Raw genomic sequence first — 21,400 nt, 5'->3', positions numbered from 1 at the left:
GACATTACAGAGGAAGGGATTAGAAGGACAATGGAGGGCAGGAAGATACAGGAGGAGAAGAGGATACAAGTGATTAGGTGCCAAATAGATGAGTTTTCAGTTTCTTCCGGAATTTGGTGTGGTTAGGTTCCGTCCTGGTCATTTCAGTAAGGTCATTCCAAGTTTTTACGCCTAGAAAGGTGAACATGGAGTGGAAAGCACGCTTGTATTGTAGATTTTTTGTGGCAGGGAGATTTAGAAGTATTCTGTTTAGGGTTCTGCGGGAAGTAAAACATGCCTTGGAGAAGAGCTGGATGAGAGGAGCCGCGGAGTTTCCGTAAAATATACGGTGAATGATGCATGAAGTTTTGAAGGTTATTCGTGACGGGATGGGTAGCATGTGCAGTTGCCTGATGAAGGCTATAATCGAGTCATATTTTCTCAGGTTGAAGATTTGTCTGACAGCAGTGTTTTGGATGAGTTGCGTTTTGTGAATCAAACCCCACAGCACTCAACTCACTTCTGGTACAGCTGTATCAGGCTGTCTTGATGTGATGTCACTGGCTCAGTGTGAAAGCTGCTGACTAGGGCATATACATCACCCATAATTTCTCGCATTTTTGCTGCCAAATTCCTCTCAGAGCATTTCCTCCCATGCTTCCAGTTTATTCTGTCTTCCCTCTAGATGTCACTGTTCACTGTAAAACAAAAAATAAATGTTAAAAAAAACCAAACCCATAATCCCCACACAGTCCATTTTTCGTGTTCCAAGATCCTGCATTTTTTTTTTTTTTAATTCCTTTCTCCTCTCTTTCCGGCTGTGTGTGACTGGCAGTTTCCTCTGGGCGTCCATTTCGCTGGAGCTGAAATGAAGAAGCAGGAGGTGGAAACGAAAAAGGATGAACCAGCCTTGAAATTCACCCCAGCCAGCTTTCTGGGCCTGCAGAGGAGGTAAAACCAGCCCCCAGAGCCCCTCTGCTCCCCCTCAGCCCAACATCCCTTTGCTCTGATTTTGGCACTAAAGAATCACTTTTCTTTGGGGGCTGAGTACCTAGTCTGCCTTCCTCCTACTGCCAACGAGAAAGAAGCTGGTGGACGGAATGAGAGGGATGGCAGCTGTCCGTGCCGTGGGCTTAGCAGCTACCCATCTCTTCTGTATTTATAACCTTTTCCTCGTGTTTTTCGTTTGCTGATGTCATTTTTCTGCAGGTTTGTTTCGGAGATCTGCTTTACCTAATCACTGGCATTGAAGCTGCCTGTCTTCGTTATATTCACCTATTCTTATGCTAGTGCAGAGAAGAAAAGAGAGGGGTGGATTTTGATACCATTCTTTTAGCAGTAAGACACAAAGACCTACCAAGCTGAGATTTTTTTTTTTTTCTGTTTATATTCTTTTGCCAGCGTCGTGTATGTTGCCTCAGAGCAAAGGGATCTCTAATGCCACCAGGATCTTTTCAGAAAAGGAAAGCCAGGGCTTGGGGACTTGAGGACGATTGGATTTGTTCTTGTCATTAATTTTTTTTTGCGAACTCCCCCACCCCCATGTATTAACCAGCAACATTTTTCCTCCAGGCTGTGGTCCTCTGTCATGCACTGACCATGCTGGGGACCAGGGCAAACAACATGAATGGATTTTTGGAAGAACCCAGGCCCGAGACCCCCATGGACATGAGCAGGTCCTTGAGGAGCTTAGAGATAGGATGTATCTTCACCCTGTTTTACCAAAAGAAGTCCCAGAGGCCTGAGAGGAGGACTTTTCAGGTGAAACTGGAATCCAGGCAGATCATCTGGAGCAGGTCCCCCGAGAAGGTGGAAGGAGACGGTAAGTGACAGCGGGGAGTGGCAGGAGCAGAGTTAGATGATGGTAGAGCATCCTACAGGGTTTCTAATACCTCAGGGCAGCCTTGAGAGAGAAAATGAGGGGCTAGGTTTGCTTTTACCCCTTTTTAAGAGAAGCAAGAATGAGCTGTCTAACGAAAGGACACCCATACTGGACTAGCCTGTTTCTTTCTTTTCTGATTCATTCAGATCTACAATTACGACTACTTATCATCATTTCTGTAGCCCAGATGTGCATAGCGCTGTACAGTGCATTAATCACGTATTAGAGAAGCCCTGCTCGATAGAACTGCCAAGTAACCCAGTTCCAGGAGGGCTATGTTTTTTGGTCGGTGGCTTTGAACTTGCATCCCGATGCAGCTCCCCATGAGGGTGGTTAGAAATCCAGGACTGGCCTCTCATCTCCCTCCTGGATAACTCTGTTCTTAGCTCTTTCATTTCTCTAGGATGCTCCTTTCTTCCCTGTCCTGGGTTTTACTCGTTCTCTTGTTCGTGGTTCTCAAAGGGACACCTGTGACTCTCCAGTGCCACAGAGAGTCCTTTGGTTTTTTTCTATTTTAAGGGGCTGGAATAAAATGAAAGGGCATAGGACAGGGCTGGGCAACGAGGGCCGCAATCCATTCGGGTTTTTAGGACTTCCTCAATGAATATGCACGAGATCCATTTGCATACAATGTGAGGCAGCGCATGCAAATTGATCTCATGCATATTCATTTGGGAAATCCTAAAAACCCGACTGGATTACGGGCCTCGTTGCCCACCCCCTGGCATAAGACTTGATATACTGCTTTTTCTGTGTGGTTTACACGGGGCAACGAAGTGTTAAGTGACTTGCTGAGAGTCACAAGGAGCTGCAGTGGGAATCAAACTCATAACTTTAGGGGGTTGAGGCAAGTGCTCCAACCATTAGGCCCCTCCTCCACATGTTACAGGTAGAAGATAGTGACTCTGGGGTGTGTTAGTTTTATGAGGGGGGGGGGGGTGCCCCTGAAAAGTTCTCAGCCCAGCAAACAAAGTTAAGGCAGACTCCATCAAGGACTTAGTCCAGCGATTTTCCACTTATTTTCATTCCGTATTTTTCCAAAGGAGTAAAAAAGTAGAAAATTACTGGACTAAGTACACAGCCCTCGATGGAGACTGCCTTAACTTTGTTTGCTGGGCTGAGACCTTTTCAGCGGCCCTTTGTATTCTTTTGGTTATCTTCCCCACAGACTCAGAATGGGAAGAGAGACTTTAGTCCATCAAACCCATGGTCTGTGGCAACTGTAGGCAGTGGTGTAGTAAAGGAGGGGATCGTCCCAGGCGCCGCCGGCACCTCTCTGCTCTCCCACACCACCCTCACACCCTCCCTCTTTAAATCTTCGGCAGTGTGAGCAGCTATTCCAGCCTACTGCCCATGCCAGCCTGGCTTCCCTCTGAAATCACTTCCTGGTTGCGGGGCCCAGGAAGTGATGTCAGAGGGAAAGCCAAAGCCGGTGCAAGCAGCTGACAGGAGAAGCCGTCCGCGCTGGCAAAGATATAAAGAGGTACCGGGGGGAGGGTGAGTGTGGTGTGGGGGGGCAGGGAAGTAGCAGGGGGTGGAGAGGAGGACAGGGGGGAGGGGTGCCACCTCCCTGGGAGCCTCCTACCCTTGCTATGCCACTGGCTGCAGGGAGTGCTGAGATATTAGTAGCATGAAATCTATATACTTTCCATTTAACCAATGACTATATCCTACCCATTGAAATCTAAAGTAATAGAAACATGATGACAGATAAAGGCCAAATGGCTCATCCAGTATCTCCTCTCTCTATTGACTAAGGCTCTTAACATTTGCATCTCCTCTTCCTATTGGCTTTACACCTGCATTGTGATGTCATAGAATTTTATAGTTATAGAAACATAGTAACATGACGGCAGATAAAGGCCAAATGGCCCATCCAGTCTGCCCATCCGCAGTAACTATTATCTCCTCCTCTCCCTATTGGCTAAGACTCTTTACACCTGCATTGTGATGTCATAGAATTTTATGGTTATAGAAACATAGTAAACAAACAACAGCAAAAAGGAACAATAATAAAAGTTATTAATACCTTTCTAGAATGGCGCTCAGAATCCAAGAATGGAATAAGAAAGCTCAGCGTGGGGACCTAACCCCTACAGAGACTTTCACTGAATCTATCATTGCACAATCTTGTTTGATAGAAAAGGTTATTAAAATAACTTCATAAAGTGATAGGTAATTCTTAAGTCTCCATATAGTGAATGTAATGTCCAATGCCTTATAAATGCAAAAAATGGTGTAAGCAAATAACTTAGCTTCAATGTCTATACAGCGATGGTCCGGCGGGGTTCTGACGCGTTTCGCCGAACTGGCTTCCTCAGAGAACCCGCTGTGCTGTGTGCGACATGACGGCACATAAAGGTCAAATGACCCATCCAGTCTGCCCATCCGCAGTAACCATTATCATCTCCTTCTCTCTCTGAGAGATCCCATGTGCCTATCCCAGGCCCTTTTGAATTCAGACACACTCTCTGTCTCCAGTGCTGCAAGCCTCATAATGCCCTACTGTCCCATAATCTCCAGCCTGTAACTGAATAATCTGATATTTCTGTACTTCATTACTGCCAAGTTTCCCAGAGAGAGATATTTTGCACAGGTGGTGGAGCGCTTCTATGTTTGGGGGTTCCCAAAGGTTCCGTCCTAGCCCCAGCAGAATCCTGTGACATGACTCCCCCACCTACCTTCCCCAGTCACTGTCATTTTAAATCTTCCGGCAACCGCCGTGCCACGTCAACGAGTAGCTCTGCCCCGGAAGTCTTCATTCTGCAGCAATGTTGCACGGCGGCTGCCGGAAGATTTAAAATTACAGCGGCCGAGAGGAGGTGGGTGGGGGAGCAGAGCCATAAATGACTCTGACTGCCAATTTGGGGGGAAGCCATGGCCCCTGCGGTGGCCTCCCCTGTTCCGACACCCATGTTTTGGCTAGTCCTGGTTTAGGACTCACACTCCAGAGCCATGTGTAGTATTTGCATTTCCTGGTTCTACCTATTGAAATCAATGCTGCAAGCTCCATGATTTTACCAGGATTGACCTCAAATCTACCTCCTGGAACTGGATAATTTACACGGTGGACTTTCAGATATAGAGCAGTTGGAAGTTGTGTGGGCAGGATCCACAAGCCCAGGGACAGGGCAAAAACAGAACAAATTCCCTGCTCCGCAGACCCCGAAAAAGGGCATGCAGCTCCCAAGAGGCAGTCACACGTGTATTTGGTCCCATACAAAGGTCCATTGACCACGTCTCCTTCACGTCCGATGAGAACAAGAGAGCAGATGCACTGCTTCAAGATTTCTATTAAAATAGCGCCTTTCATTCATTTCCCACAACTTCAGGAAGGAAAATCAGTTCTCCTGAGTACAAAATCAAAGAGGCAAAAAACTCTCTGCCAAAAAAAGCACTGCAGGATGTTGTGCTGAAATGGGCTGAATTGCTGGTGCAGGTCTGTCCCTGCCCCTCCCCATTCCTGCAAACTCTGTCCTTATCTGCACAAGCCTCAAACGCTTTAAAATCCTAAGCAGCAACATTCTAGAGCTCAGATTGTGATGTCATAATGCCTCATTCCACCAATGCCTGAGCTCCGTCCTCACCTGCACAAGCCTCAAACCCTTTAAAATCCTAAGTAGCAACATTCTAGAGCTCAGATTGTGATGTCATAATGCCTCATTCCATCAATGCTTAAGCTCTGTCTTCATCTGCACAGCCTCAAACACTTTCAAATCCTAAGTAGCAATATTCTAGAGCTCAGATTATGATGTCATAATGCCTCATTCCACCAATGCCTAAGCTCCGTCCTCATCTGCACAAGCCTCACTTTAAAATCCTAAGTAGTAATATTCTAGAGCTCAGATTGTGATGTCATAATGCCTCATTCCACCAATGTCTAAGCTCCGTCCTCATCTGCACAAGCCTCACTTGAAAATCCTAAGTAGCAACATTCTAGAGCTCAGATTGTGATGTCATAATGCCTCATTCCACCAATGCCTAAGCTCCGTCCTCATCTACACAAGCCTCAAATACTTTAAAATCATAAGTGTTTGAGGCTTCTGCGGTTAAGGTAGAGCTTACAGGAATGGACCAGGACAAAACTCAAGGGGACGGGATGGGGAAAGTGAATTCCGGTGGGGACGTGGACAAAATTGTCCCTGTGTCATTCTCTAATCTGTTCTATCTGGTGTTTTGGATTTTCTCTCCATTTGGAGTTCCTGTGGAAAGCTCATAAGTCCATTGAAACGCGCTGGACTTTGGAAACTAGCTATGAGAACTTTTGACCTTATTTGCTGGGTTGACACAGGTTTTGAGAGGCTTTTTCTTCTTAGAAGCTTGCCTTCCTTGTGCCTGCCCTTCTGACCTCCTCCTTCACAAGATCACGTTGTTTTCTCTGGCTCTATTTCTCAGGGCAGTGGCAAAATGGAAACGTTAAAGTATCACAGATCATGTTTTAAACAATTCTGTCAAAGGTTAAAACAAGCAGAATCGCTTAATTTTTTTCACTTCTGGTGAGAGTTTTATGATTTTCATGAGTAGAAACTATGCAATTACCATTTTGCAAACATTCTGGGTACATTAGAGCTGATTTGCTTCTTAAAAAAAGTCAAATCTCAGGCCTCTATGAAAATCTAGTAGATTTGCCATTGCTCTTAAATTTGATGGAAGTCTGTTCCACAATTTAGGGCAGTGGCTCCCAACGGGGACGCTGAGAAGTCTAAGGGGGGCATTTTGTGTCCAAGACACATTGAGGGAGTGCTGAGGACCAGCCACCATCTTTGAGCAATTGGCAAATCCAATGGCCACTGATGGCAGCACTGTCATCTTTGTTTTGATTCTTCAACTTTTAACGCTTCAACGTTTTGCCATCACATAACGTTCTCACCAAGTCCCGCGGGTCTGCCCCAAAGCTTCTCCAGGCGTAAACAGGAAGTGCGTCAGAGGAGAAGCTCTAGGGCAGTCGTGCGGGACTTAGTGAGAAAGAGAAAACTATGAAGAGCGCCCTGCGAAGGTGAGGGGAAGGGAGAAAGGTGGCCCAATGAGGGGAAGAGGTTGAGTGGCACTGAAAGGAAGTGGAGGGAGAGGGGGGAAGGGTAACAGATCTGAAGGGAAGTGAGGAGGGGAGAGAGAGGGAACCAGACGCTGAAGGGAAGTGGAGAGAGAGGGGAAAGGGTAACAGATGCTGAAGGGAAGTGAGGAGGGGAGAGAGAAGGAAGCAGATGCTGAAGGGAAGTGGAGAGAGAGGGGGAAAAGTAACAGACGCTGAAGGGAAGTGGAGAGAAAAGGGGGAAGGCTAACAGATGCTGAAGGGAAGTGAAAAGGGGAGAGAGAGAGGAAGCAGACACTGAAGGGAAGTGAAGATAGAGGGGGGAAGTCTAACAGATGCTGAAGGGACGTGAGAAGGGGAGAGAGAGGGAAGCAGATGATAAAGGGAAGTGGAGAGAGAGGAGGGAAAGGTAACAGACGCTGAAGGGAAGTGAGGAGGCGAGAGAGAGGGAAGCAGACGCTGAAGGGAAGTGGAGATAGAGGGGAGAAGGGTAACAGACGCTGAAGTATTGTGTCTCTGGGCAAGTCATTTAACCCTCCATTGTCCCAGGTACAAAATAAGGGGAATGTGTGGCACAGTGGTTAGGATTGCTCCCTGTGACGCTGGGCAAATCCCCCCATTGCCCCAGGTAGATTAGATAGAGTGTGAGCCTACCAGGGAAAAATGCCTGAGTACCTGAATATAAACCACTAAGACTAAAAGTGGTATATAAATACTTAAATAACTAAATAAAAAAATTAAATAAATATATAATATGTAAACCTCTGAGCATTTCCTCTTTGCAAATAGTAGACACCTTGTTTGAGAAATTAGATTTTTTTTGCTTTTCCCGCTGTAAAGGGTTGTCGGTATAAGAGATTTTTCAGTTGAATTATGCCTTACCAGGCTGCTCTATGGGATAAGAGCTTTGTTAAGTTGATTTCCAGTACCTATTCTTATTTGAACTTCAGGAAATGATTAAAAACCTCTCTTTTTAATAAAAACTTGTATCAACTTAATTGTCAAAATCCTTTCTTTTTTTCTTTAGAAAACCTTTTATTATAGAATTGTCCTATCACTGCATATGAGCAGTCTTCTTTACTTGTAAACCACACAGAGCTGTAAGGTTGTGGCGGTATATAAGGGTACTGTTATGTCATGGATATCAAATCCCATCCCTTTTATTACGCAGGCTCCAGACTCAGTGTGAGGTTTCTGGGCTTTTCCTCCAGGTATTTGTTCAAACCTTTTTTAACCGCAGCTTGGTGACTGCTTTCAGCAGCCATTGACAGTGAGTTTTGAAGCCTTTGGCCCGGATTCTAGAAATTTCGCCCTAAGTTAGGCGGTGGTAAGCGCCTTAACGCAGCCTATCTTAATTGCTTTAATTGGTTTTAATCAGCACGGTAATTGACCACACTGTTAAAAACAAAACAAAACAATTAAAACCTTGTTAAAAAAAAGTAGGCACTGGAGTCAAGTCTAAGCATGCCTTGTGATGGCGGCAAAGAAGGTGAGGTTAGGGGGAAGAGATTTAACCCCCCCCCTTTTTCTTATACTAAACTGCGATAGCGGTTATTAGCGCAGGGAGCTCCGTTGAATGCTCCGCGCTATTCTCGACACTCATAGGAACTCTATGAACATCGGGAGTACCGTGGAACATTCAGTGCGGCTCCCTGCGCTAATAACCCCTATCATGGTTTAGTAAAAGGGGGCAGTTATTTATTTATTTAAAACACTTGTAGCCACGATGTGGGACAGAATGAAGCGGGAATGCAATGATGGGTTAGCGGCCTCCAATTTAGCAGTTTAGAGGGCTGAGCCACAATTTTTAGTAGATAAAACCAGCCCCATTTTTGAGAGATGGGGGGCATTTGGGCTTGACCAAGTTTTGCGATTTCTTGCAGGCTGGGAGAATAGTATCTTTCGATGTCCTGAAACGAACACCTGGAGTACGGTAGGGAGATTTCCTCGCCTATCTCCACGTGAAACATTATATGAGTGCTAGGGGATGGGATAAGACATAGTGGCTGAACACTTAGAAAAATTAAGGGGGACTTTGCAGAAGGTGCCCAGGCCCATCTTGATTTTATACCAATACTTAAGAGGGTGAGTAGTACCAAATTTTGTTTTTAAAAGACATTGGGAGGAGGACTTGAACTGCACATTCACACCTAAAGAGTGGGACACCATTTGTGCTGCGCCGTTGGTATTATACCCCGGAAAGGCTCCATAAGATGTACCCACAGCCTTCGGACCGCTGCTGGTGATGTCACAGGGCTTTAGGGTCCTTTCTTCACATATGGTGGGACTGACCGGTGTTGGCTTCTTTCTGGACCACGGTGACTCGGACTCTGTCTCAGATGTTGAGAGTGCCAGTCCCTGTTACTCCTCAAAGCTGTTTATTGGGGTTGACCAATATTGGTGCGACTAAATGGCAAACCCGATTACTGAGGATGGGATTGGCAGCGATCAAATGTCTCATAACGGCATATTGAAACAGTTCCTGGTGCCCGATTTGAGTGAGTGGAGAGTGAAATTATCTTTGATAGGGAAAATGGAATTGTATGTGGCTAAACGCAGAGGTTACTATATGCAAGCTGTAAATACATGGACTGTTCTATCCCGGAAACTGGATGTTTAAGTGATCCTAATGTTGACTATATGATCCATAGGGGGAGGGGGGCAGTGGTGTTATATTGTTCAATATGAGAGAGGCAGTGATTCCAGGGCAGTGAGTGCCCATTTTGTACAATGCGGATAGGGGGGGAGTCCTTCGAGCTTGCAGGCTCCCGGTTTTCGGGGGCAGGGCTGGCAGGGTCTCTCTGACTGCTATTTAAGGAGATCTGTTACTGTATTCTTGCCCATGTTCGGGCGTTGTTTTCAGGTTGTATGGTACTGTGTTATATTTTTTGAAGTGTTTTGAGCTTTTTATTTGTTTGAAAATCCAATAAAACTTTTAAACATTAAAATTAAAAAAAAAAATAACCCCCACTTGTAGCCTGCAGATCCACCACCTAGGCGGATAACAACGATACATAATTAAAACAAAACATGACAAACATAATAGAACAGAACATAGCAGATTATTAAAATAACAGAATACAATAAACAACTTACACATGTGCCTTAAAATAAAAAGCCAAGCAATTACACGATTACAAAGTAACCAAATCTGAAAAGGCAAGTCGAAAAAAAAAAAAAAAAGATAGACTTTCAAATGTTTCTGAAATGCCAAAAAAAATCAGAGGTCAGACGGAGAGAATCTGGAACCGAGTTCCATAGGAAAGGTCCGGCTACTCGGAACATACGTGATCGATTTGCCACTTTGGTGACAGAATGAAGAGTGGGAACAGCCCAAAAAGCTCTGGAACTAACTACCACTTACACTACGATCCTGCGACCAGAAAACGTTTCTGTCCCAAGACAGGGAGCCAACCCTGAAGTAACGAAAATGGTAACTGTAAAAGCCCATTTCTAAACTGTCCAATGCAACTCTTGGGACATGATGACGAGCCGATAACCTACTTGACCTTGTAACCATGGGCTCCTTTTACTAAGGTGAGCTAGCATTTTTAGCGCACGTAGGATTTTAGCATGCGCTAAACCCATGCTACGCTTCTAGAACTAACGCTAGTGCGTGGGGCAATTTACCGCACGTTAAGGCCCTAATGCACCTTTGTAACTATGACCTAATTGTATTAATAACTTTATTAGCAACTCTATTGAATGTCTGTGTCAAACTGCCCGTTGCAACTTCCTGGGTTACTGACCCAACCTTTTGTAATCCGACCTTGAACTGAATAGGTAAAGGCAGATTAGAAAACCTGATTAACATAACATTTTAAGATAGTCTCTCTTTTGCAATGGCGTACCAAGGGGGGCTGGGGAGGCAGTCCGCCCCGGGTGCAAGCCATGAGGGGGGTGTTCCCGGCCTTGGAGTCATGGTCCGGGAACTTCCCTTCTCATGGCCCGGTCCCAAGACTCTGGGTAGTCCCCGTGGCCCAACATGTTCCCAGCCTTCTTGCCTGTCCGATGGCCCTTTACCTTCCGTGAAGCTGAAAAAACTGCCGACCTCGGCAGTGATTCAGTTACGTCGCCCACGGCTCCCCTTTCTGCTTTCCACGTCTGCCAATGACGCAACTTCCTTTTCCGCCCGGATGGATTGCGGCAGAGGCAGACGCGGAAAGCAGGAAGGGGAGCCGCGGGCGACGTAGCTGTTTTTTTTTCAGCTTCACGGAAGGTAAAGGGCCATCGGACAGGAGAGAAGGCTGGGGACATGCTGGGCCACGGGGACTACCCAGAGCCTTGGGACCAGGCCATGAGAAGGGAAGTTCCCGGACCATGACTCCCAGGCCAGGAACACCCCCCTCATGGCTGGCACCTGGGGGAACATTACTAAAAATATTTTTTTTTACATTGGGGGGTGTCATAAAACAATGGGCCCCGGGTGTCAAGTACCCTAGGTACATTACATTAGAGATTTCTATTCTGCCATTACCTTGCGGTTCAAGGTACACCACTGCTCTTTTGAAAGTGAAATTCTGATGCAGTAGATTGTCTTAGTTTTCATCCCAGTTATTAAAATCCAATTTCATCATGTCATGATCATTATTGCGAACTGAACCCCATAATACTGTTGCCTCTTACACATCATCCTGCATTTCACCAGGGTCTAGATCTAAAACAGCTCTTTCTCTTTTAATTAAGAACTTTGCCTCCCTAGCATTTCCTGATGTAACACTTATCCAGTCATTATTGGGGGTAATTAAAATCAATCACCATTACTATGTTGCCAAATTTGCTAGAATCCTTAATTTCTGTTCATATTTTATCATCTGTCTGTTCTGGCCATGTGGACAGATGTCTAATAACTCCACTGTTATTCTCTTTCCCTTCACGCATGGAATTTCTGTTCATAAAGATTACATGGTGCATTGAACGCCTCATCTCCACCAATTTGATCCACCCTAACATTGTGATATAATTTGTACCCTGGCATCACAGTGTCTCGTTGGTTATTTTCCTTCTATTGAGTCTCTGAGATGCCTGCTATATCTGCCTATTCTCTGACTCTCCCATCGTATGTTGTAGGCTTCTAGCATTTGTCTTGCAGCCATTTCAAAGAATGCTTTATTATGTATATCTACAAGCTGCTTAGTAGTTGACAGTGATAATTTGCAATCTTTCAAATCTGCTGTTCATTTAATGGTACCTGGGATATTTGTAGCTTTATTGCAACCTCTATCATTCCCATTCACAAAGAAGAACTCCGAACCCTTTTGCCTTCCCTCCATTCAAGTGCACTCAGCGCAAAAAGATGTTTGATAACCTTCTGGCGACGCAAGCAGCAAAACTTAACCACTCCATCTCCAACCTGTTGACGGCAACGGGCGACTTCAAAACTTTTCGAAAAGAAATCAAAACCCTACTTTTCAAAAAATTTATCCGGATATCTTAACCCAACCCTTCCCCCTCCTCCTAGATAAATTCTCCCCCAAAACCTTCACTTAAATAATCTCTTCCTCCCCAAAACACCAACCAAGTATTCAGATCCCTGAAATGTAACATGATCTTATTTGTACTCTAACTGTAATCTATTTGTTATATCACACAGTCAATTTAATATCCAATTTGCAAGTTCTTCCGGAATTAATCCAGGTACCTCTCCTCCCTTGTAACCAAAAAAAAAACCAAAAAACAAAGCTGTTGTAACTTCACTGGAAATGTCCAGTTAGCTCTTTTGTAATCCGCCTTGAACTGCAAGGTATAGGCGGAATAGAAGTCCCTAATGTAATGTAATGTAATGTACTAGTATCATTCAAAGATACTTTACTCTAAACCAGGGGTGTCCAACCTGCGGCCCAGTGAAATATTTTGTGCGGTCCCGGTTGAGGGATGAGTTTTCCTCTGCTGTCCCCGGGTGTTTACTGTCTTGATGGCTCCCTTCTCTGTCTTTTGTACAGCCCCAGAAACATTTTTTTTCGACCAATGCGGCCCAGTGAAGCCAAAAGGTTGGACACCCCTGCTCTAAACAATGTGCTCCTGGGTAACTGTCAGCTTCCCCTCAGCTTCTCGTTTTCAAACAGTGCCAGCAGCCTGGTTCCACCTCAGTTAAAGTGAACTTTATCTTTTCAGAACAGGTTCGCCCTTCCCCAAAATGATCCTCGGTTCCTAACAAGTCTAAATCACTCCTTCCTGTGCTATTGTCTTATCCACCCCTGAGACTTGGGTGCTCTGCCTATCTCTTGGGTCCTGTGCAATGAGGTGACGTGCAAGGATAATTTTTCTCTGCCAGAGTTAGAGGCGATGCCTAACGGATAAAGTATTCCTTTCCCAAAGAGCTTACAATGTATCTTTGAGCATAGGATGATAAAAAAAACTAAGAGCATAAGAAATGTCAAACTGGGTTAGAGCAAAGGTCATCAAGCCTAGCATCCTGTCCCCAGTAAAGGTCATTCCAGGTTACAAGTACTCAACAACCTCTCAAAGAATAGATCTGGCAGCAGCTTTCCAAGCCTAAAAGTCTCCAATAACATGTCTAAACTTTTTTTTTTTAACTAAGCTAAACTGTTTTCACTGCATATTTCAACAACAAAGTCCATAGTTTAATTAGGCATTGACTAGAAGAAGATACTTCCTCAGATTTGTTATAAATGTGCCACCCCCCCTCTGACGTCACTTATCTCTTCCGAAGCAGCGGCAGCAGTAGTCGTCATCGCAGGACCTTTGTGCACTTCAGCGTGGCTGCCGTATTTATGCTCTGGAATAAATACGGCTGCCATGCTGAGGTGCTGTTTTCAGCAGCGAGCTTCCGGACCCGGCCGGCTGTGCACCCCCTTGGAGCGTGCACCCGGGGCCGACTGCCCCCCCCTCCCCCTTGGTACGCCACTGCCGAAGGTCTGCATGTTTCCCCCTTCTCTCTAGCGTCCTCCAGCTTGCCTCCCAGCTTGCCTCCAGCGTCCCCCTGGCCTCCCAGTCTCACCTTTATAGCTAAATACAGCAGTCTGCAGAGAATCGTCAGTAAGTAAAATGATTTTATTTTTAATATAGTGATTGAAATGTGTCAGTTTTGAGAATTTATATCTGCTGTGTATATGAAAAATGAATGGAAAAAAATTGTATTACAATTATTAAAGGGGATGGGATCTTGGGCAGAGCTTGGGAGGTCTGTGGTTGGGGTACTCAGTTGATATTTGTTAGACTTAGGGGGTACTTAGCTTGAAGTAGTTGAGAAACACTGCTGTAGGCAATCAGCTGATGCCAGTGCTCTCCTTCTCTCCGGCCCTCTTCCCTGCTGGCACCCCCTACTGGCGTCTCAGGGCACATCTGGAGGGCCTCTGCAAATGCGTGGACGTTGACGTGATGATGTCACACATATGTGTGATGTCATCACGGCAACGTCCGCGCACTTCTGGGTGCCTCAAGCCGTGGCCACTACCTTTAGCATGCCCCGGCTCGAGAAAGTTTGAGAGACACTGGTCTAATTGAATGTGTTGATATATTATTGTTAGCTCAGGGCTTGCTGTTTTTTGGTGCCTCGAATCCCTCCCCAGTGTGGACAGGACTTCTTGGGCGTGGCTCATTTCCTTTATAACATCAGCAAGTCACACAATCTCCTTTCCCCGCTCACTCTGCTAAGGGAAGCGTCTGTAGCATGTGAAGTGATTGATTTTCGGATGACTGAGCTCTTACCTCCCAGCTTAGTGCTGGGAAGCCCAGAGGAATCTTGCCGGGAATGGCTGTAACAGGAAGTCAGGCCTTGTCGGTTGCTGTGCAGTGCACCATGATGCATCTTTAAGCAAGTTTCTCTATGAGCCATAAAGGTTGTGGCGCTTTAATGAGACCTTGACAAGGCATTGTGTTGGACTATTTGGATGAAATCCTCCAGACAGCTGCTTCATCTGCCAGGGATTTAGACAGAAAGGTTAAAATGACAGGAATATCTTAATACACTTCTCCCTCCGTATTCGCGGTTTCAGCAATCGCGGTTTCGATTATTCACGGTTTTTAGCTTGCTGGGTCCTCCCTCCAAATTACATCAGCTTGCATAGAGAAATCACTGATTCTAATAATAATAATAATAATAATTTTATTCTTATATACCGCCATACCCAGCGAGTTCTAGGCGGTTTACATCAATTATGTTAGGATCCGCGTTGACAGCAGATTTACAGCAATTCTAAGTATTTACAGAGAAAATCGCCGATTCCCGGCACTTTCTTCACCGTGTTTTGCCTCTCCTTCAGGAACAGGCCAGGTCTCCCACCACGTTATTTGCAATTTCACCATATTCACGATGGTTTTTAATAGAAAACAGCAACTAACATATGAAAAAGTTATTTGCGGTTTTTCAGTATTTGCGGTTCTGTTAATCCTCTATCACAGCGAATACGGAGAGAGAAGTGTACTTCAAATTACCCTTTCTTTGCTCCTTTTTCCTCCTTCACCTGTTGGTCTTTTACTTCCAAAGGAATTTTATTCCATAGTCTTATAGCCCGTTACATTAACGGGTGCTAGAATATATGTGTGTGTGTCTGTCTTTATTTTTTTTTCTCTCTCCTTAGTCGCTTTCTGTATTTCTGTCTGTCATTTTTTTTTTTTCCTTGGCTGTCCACTACCACCCCTTGCCTGCTCCCCCTGTCCATTCTCCCTTCCTTTTACCTCCCCTGTGTCCTCCACCACCCCATCACTGCTCACCTTATCCAGCAGAAGCCCTTCTCCCTTTGTTTTACCTCCCCCTATCCATCATCACCTCCTTCCTGCTCCCCCTGTCCAGCAGTAGGCCTGTCTTCATTTTTCTGACCCCCCTCCCAGTTCATCAGCACCTCTTCCCCTGTCCATCAACCCCTTTTCTGCCCCTCCATTTCCGTGTGTTGTAGCATTTCCCTCCCACCCCACTTCCGTGTGCAATATTTTCCTCCCCTCATACCTTCCTCCTGAACTCCATGTTAAAATTCTTTCTGGGTTTGGCTGCTGCAGCCGCCAACAGCCGCCGCGGCCGACATCCGACTTGGGCCGCCGCGGCCGACATCCGGCTTGGGGGGGGGAGGAAGAGAGAGAGCGGAGAGAGTACGGTGCGCAAGGGAATGACGGCGGCGGGGACGGCCAACTTACAGGAAGGGAGGGAACGCAAGCGGGGATCATGAGAGTAGCCACCGCTGCGTCTTTCAAGGGAGCAGGGCAGACCGTAAGCCGCGCATGCGCACTTCCTATGGGTCGCTACAGCTCACGGAAAACCGGCGCACACATAGGAAGTGCGCATGCGCGGCCTAGCGTTTTATTATATTAGATACCTTTACTGTGTCTGGAATCTAATTTCAAACTAGTCTGGCATTACTCCTTACTAGTTTTTTCAAAACGTTAGCAGACTTCAATATTTACAGTAGGATTACCAGACGTCCGGATTTCCACGGACATGTTCTCTTTTTCGAGGACACGTCCGGGAGTACGGACGGCTTTTCCAAACCCAGGACTTTGTCCGGGTTTTGAAAAGCTTTTCAGCTGGCACCGACGTCGGGACAGCATCTGTACATGCGTTGATGCAACGCGGTGATGTCACACGTCACACCAGCGCATGTGCAGATGCCCTCCTGACAAGCGACCAGGTTGAGGGGGGGGAGGGCGGGGCTGGGGGGTGAAACAGGGCGTGACTCAGGCAGAATAGGGCAGAGCCATGGGCCCAGATTTTCGTTCTTGAAAATCTGGTAACCTTAAGTTACAGGAAGGTACAGCTTTCCACAGAAAAGGAATTTACACATGGTAACATAAATGGCCAGTAGGGGCCTTTTTGGCACCCTTAGAGTCAGATTCCCTAAAGTCACCGTGCATTTAACGATGGCGTTAAACCATCGTTAAATGCCTGTATTTTACCGCCCAATTATTATAACGGCTCACCATAGTCTTTTCCGTGCCTTCTAGCAGCCCCCAATTGTACTAAGCAAATGTAGTACAATGAGGTCATTAATATTAAAATGATCTCTCTGGGCGAATCTCAAAAAGGAACGCCCCTTCCTTTAAGAGGGATATTTACTGACAGGGTCTGAGCTGCTGGAGCCTTACGTTCCTGTCAGTGCCTGAGGTCTGATTGGCTCAGGCACTGACAGGAAAATAAAGCAGCTCTCAGACCCGCCACCAGCCCCAACTCTTCATAAATGTAGCCCCCCAAAAGCTTGGGACAGTCCTAGGCTTTCTCCTTAACCACCTATACGACCTTTTCAATCAAGGTTCCAGCGCCTTGATCCTACAGTTAGACTTCAGCAGTGCCTTCGATCTCGTGGACCACGAAACTATGCTTAGGTGCCTCGACGAAATGGGAATATCAGGAAGAGTGTGGACCTGGTTCCAAGGTTTCCTAACCAAACGATCTTATCAAGTGGTCCATGAAGGAAATTACTCTGAACCCTGGAAAAGCCCCTCGGGAGTCCCACAAGGATCCCCCCCTATCTCCCACCTCTTCTCTAGGCCACCTTTTACAAAAGCTTAACCTAACTTATTATATATACGCAGACGACATCTCCATATTAATACCAATAACAAATGTGACCTCAACCAACTCAAAACATATCTCCTCCATCATGCTCGAAATAGAAAAATGGACTTTAAACTTCAAACTGAAATTAAACTCAGAAAAGACAAAGATTTTCCTTGCTAGCCCAAACGAGAAAATCTCCGCAACTACAATATATGTAAACGGCCATGATCACCCAATACTAAAAACCATAAAAATACTGGGAGTCACCCTGGATACCCACTTGACCCTGACCGAGCACATAAACTCAGTGACTAAAAAATGCTTCTTCATCCTTTGGAAACTGAAAACCATAAAAAAATACTTCGACCCGCTATCCTTCAGAATATTGGTACAATCACTGATTTTATCCATCCTGGACTACTGTAACATTGTCTACTTGGGAATATCTAAAAAAAAATGTGAGAAAACGCGATGATGTCAAACACATGCGTGCATGCGCATGATGTCACCATGCCTGGGCTAATCAGGACCTTAGGCCCCTCCCTGATACATCCCAGGATGCACTGGGAAAGGGAAAGTCTACCATTTTGAAGAGATAGGCCTGCCAGCAGGAGGGAGTGAGCATTCCCCCTGCTGATCTTCTTAAAAAGGTATGATGGGGGGTTGGAGGGGGAGACAGCCTACTAGACCACAAAGCTTGTGTGGTGGGGGTGCTGCCGGGGGGGGACTTGCAGCTGAGGGGTACTGGGGAGGGGTCAGAGGGGGGGATGGCCAGTAGACCAGCAGGCTTGAGGTTGTTTGGGGGGTCCCCGAGCCTGTAGCTGAAAGAATTGGGCATCCCCCTGCTGATTTTCTGCATGGGGTGGGGAGGTATCGGCGGGGGCAGAAATGGCGGTTGGCACTAGACCACCAAGCTTTTGGGGGGCTACATTTATGAAGAGTTGGGGCTGGTGGCGGGTCTGAGAGCTGCTTTATTTTCCTGTCAGTGCCTGAACCAATCAGACCTCAGGCACTGACAGGACTAGAAGTCCTGGCGCTCCCGTCGGGGGTTGGGGGGAATCCCCCCACTACACTGAAAACTCCCGAAGAAAGGAGAACAGGCGTTTTCCCCTGCACCCCCCCTCAGAATGCATGCCTGAAGGCCTGAAACCGGTGGCGCGCAAATGTCACCGCGGGATGGTCGGCGCGCCAACGGCCGGCGGGCTTTTGACGGCTCACCCAGATGCTATGCTTGCCTGTAGCAATGATGCTGCAGAGCCTCCTGCCATCTTCACTTAAAACTACCCAATTAACCCTTTCTAAACCAAACGTTAGCATCCCAAGCTGCTCTACATGATAAAGAATTTCGTACATTCCTGCTTACAGCTGATTCTTGCAAACAGTTTAGAACACAACTGAAGACGTAGCTTTTTACAAAATATTTGACTATCTAACTTATATTTCTCCCCTTGTGAACATTGGTGGTAATCTTTTGTACATTGCGTTGAACTAATGGCTACGCGGCCTATAAGTATAATGTAATGTAATGGATTCCCTATACAGTAATTGGCTCACTTTTATTATACATATAGCAGTGATTTCGATTACAAGAGACATGTCCTTTTTTAATTGTCAATATGGGCTCTTGTTAAGAGGAGTTATTTTACTATGAACTCCATTAAATAAAATAGTACAAGTTCGTGTTAAAATAATCCATCTTAACAGTAGCCCATGTTGATCACTTTCCCCCTTACTGTGAAGAGTTTCAGTCTCTGGTGACCAGAGATGTGATTGTGATGTCATAATGCCTCAGTCCACCAATGCCTGAGAGCCACCCTCACCAGTGATGTCACAGTGGCTTCATTGCCCTACACATGGCTTACTTTTATTCTTTACTAGCTGATGCCCCGGCGTTGCACGAGTATTTAATTATAGCAATAACACTGTAAATGGATTCAAATAAAGATACTTTATAGTGGTGAATGAAATTATTTTTTTACAGCTTAATAAAAAGTACAATATTCAAATTATAATGTGAAATATTTGACAAAATGAATACAATACAACTAACGCAAAACGTGATTATAAACAACATTTTTAGTTTCACCTCCTGGAGCAAGAACATATAAATTCTTGGGTGAACCCACCCTTGAGCAAGCAACATAGAGGTGTGGGCCGAGAGACCCCCAGAACATATCACCCCAGGTAGTGAGGGATCTGCATACCAAGTTTTGTTCAAATCGGTCAAGCCGTTTTTGCGTGATCGCGGCACATACACACACACACATACCTCCGATTTTATATATATATAGATTTAAGGAGAGAAATGATCTGCACGGGCTGTTAAGCCCAGTTAATAATAACTAGGTTTCATTGACTAAAATTGGACCTGTACTAAAGCAGCACAGCTTAGTGGTAAAATAATCCATCTTAACAGTAGCCTATGTTGATAAATTTCCCCCTTACTGTGAAGAGTTTCAGTCTCTGGTAACCAGAGATGTGATTGTGATGTCCTAATGCCTCAGTCCACCAGTGCCTAAGAGACAACCTAAAACAATCTTTAAAAAAAAAAACCCACTCTTTTATGCAAAAGGCAATGGCCGCTCGTTATCATGATGAAATACAATCCTCTTGTACAAATGAAAACAGATCTACTATTAATATTATGACTAAGGGACTGGAGGAGTTGCCATACAGTGAGAGATTAGAGAAACTGGGCCTCTTCTCCCTTGAAAAGAGGAGACTGAGAGGGGACATGATCGAAACATTCAAGATAATGAAGGAAATAGACTTAGGAGATAAAGACTAGACAGGTTGTTCACCCTCTCCAAGGTAGAGAGAACGAGAGGGCACTCTCTAAAGTTGAAAGGGGATAGATTCCGTACAAACGTAAGGAAGTTCTTCTTCATCCAGAGAGTGGTGGAAAACTGGAACGCTCTTCCGAAGGCTGTTATAGGGGAAGACACCCTCCAGGGACTCAAGACAAAGTAGATAAAGACAGGTTGTTCACCCTCTCCAAGGTAGAGAGAACGAGAGGGCACTCTCTAAAGTTGAAAGGGGATAGATTCCGTACAAACGTAAGGAAGTTCTTCTTCATCCAGAGAGTGGTGGAAAACTGGAATGCTCTTCCGAAGGCTGTTATAGGGGAGAAAAATCAACAGTATAGTGAAGATAAATGTTCATTTTTATCTGACCCTCACGGACCCCATGAAACTCATCTATGGACCCCCCCCCCCTAGGGGGGTCTACTGACCCCCATGTAAGGAACCCGTGCACTAGATAATTCAGTTTTCAGGACATGGCTCATGAATATGCATGAAAGAGAACTACATATAATAGAAAGCGGCACACATGCAAATGATGCCATTCATACTTTTTAGAGCTATCCTGAAAATCCGAGAAAACGGAAGTGAATGGGGATGAGGGCGGACTGCCACTTCCTACTCTTCTTGGCTCATCCCTGTTTGCGCTGCCTCTTTAAATCTCTGGGGCTGGGTCTCACTCGGCCCATGTGTTTCTCTTCCCCAGTTTCTGCTCTTTTCCTCCTTCTGCTGCCTTACAATAGCAGTGATTTAGGGCTAGCCTTTCCGTTTGAGGCTAATTGTTTCTCCGTAGAGGCTGGCGGGGCCAAGGCAGCCATGGAAGTGATGAATACAGGATGGATTTAAAGCTAAACTCAAAACTTTTTTGTTTGATGATGCTTTTGAATAAAACTGTCCTTTTTAGGACTAAACAATCGTTAGTCTTTCCCTTCCTATTGTTTTTTTTCCCTTTTAAATGTACTTTATCTTATTTTAAATATTGTAGTTCTTCCCTTTTCCCTTTTTGTATGGAGTTTACTTTTTTTTTTTTTGTCTTCAGTGTTTTTTCGTTTGTTGTAACTTTTAATGATTTGTTGTAACTTTTAATGATTTCCCCAATTTTTACTATTATTGTACACCGCCTAGAAATTTGTATAAGCGGTATAACAAACTTTTTAATAAACTTGGAAACTTGGAAACTTTTTGTGTGTGTAATGAAGAGTGGAGTATTTGTAAGACAGTTGCCTATCCAGTTCCTAAAACTGTAGCATTTTCCA

General features: G+C 45.3%; 1 protein-coding gene and 1 long non-coding RNA gene across 2 annotated transcripts in view; one reads left to right on the top strand and one right to left on the bottom strand.

Moving 5' to 3' along the window:
• Positions 1-340: 340 nt before the first annotated feature.
• LOC117355379 lies at positions 341-20,417 on the bottom strand. The gene is made up of 3 exons (XR_004538348.1): positions 20,396-20,417; positions 14,565-14,773; positions 341-677 (listed from the first exon to the last, which is right to left on the bottom strand). It is a non-coding gene; the product is annotated as an uncharacterized LOC117355379 (long non-coding RNA).
• LOC117355378 (1-phosphatidylinositol 4,5-bisphosphate phosphodiesterase gamma-1-like) overlaps positions 804-21,400 on the top strand; it is a 204,213-nt gene continuing 183,616 nt past the window's right edge. The window contains exons 1-2 of the mRNA XM_033933848.1: positions 804-930; positions 1,552-1,801. Coding sequence (XP_033789739.1) covers positions 1,579-1,801 — 223 coding nt within the window. The 5' untranslated portion in view covers positions 804-930; positions 1,552-1,578. The remainder of the gene's footprint in view (positions 931-1,551; positions 1,802-21,400) is intronic.

Source organism: Geotrypetes seraphini, chromosome 2, assembly GCF_902459505.1.
Source record: "Geotrypetes seraphini chromosome 2, aGeoSer1.1, whole genome shotgun sequence".
Lineage (NCBI taxonomy): Eukaryota > Metazoa > Chordata > Amphibia > Gymnophiona > Dermophiidae > Geotrypetes > Geotrypetes seraphini.
The sequence above is the reverse complement of the archived record's forward strand: the minus strand, read 5'-3'. Positions and strand labels throughout refer to the sequence as shown.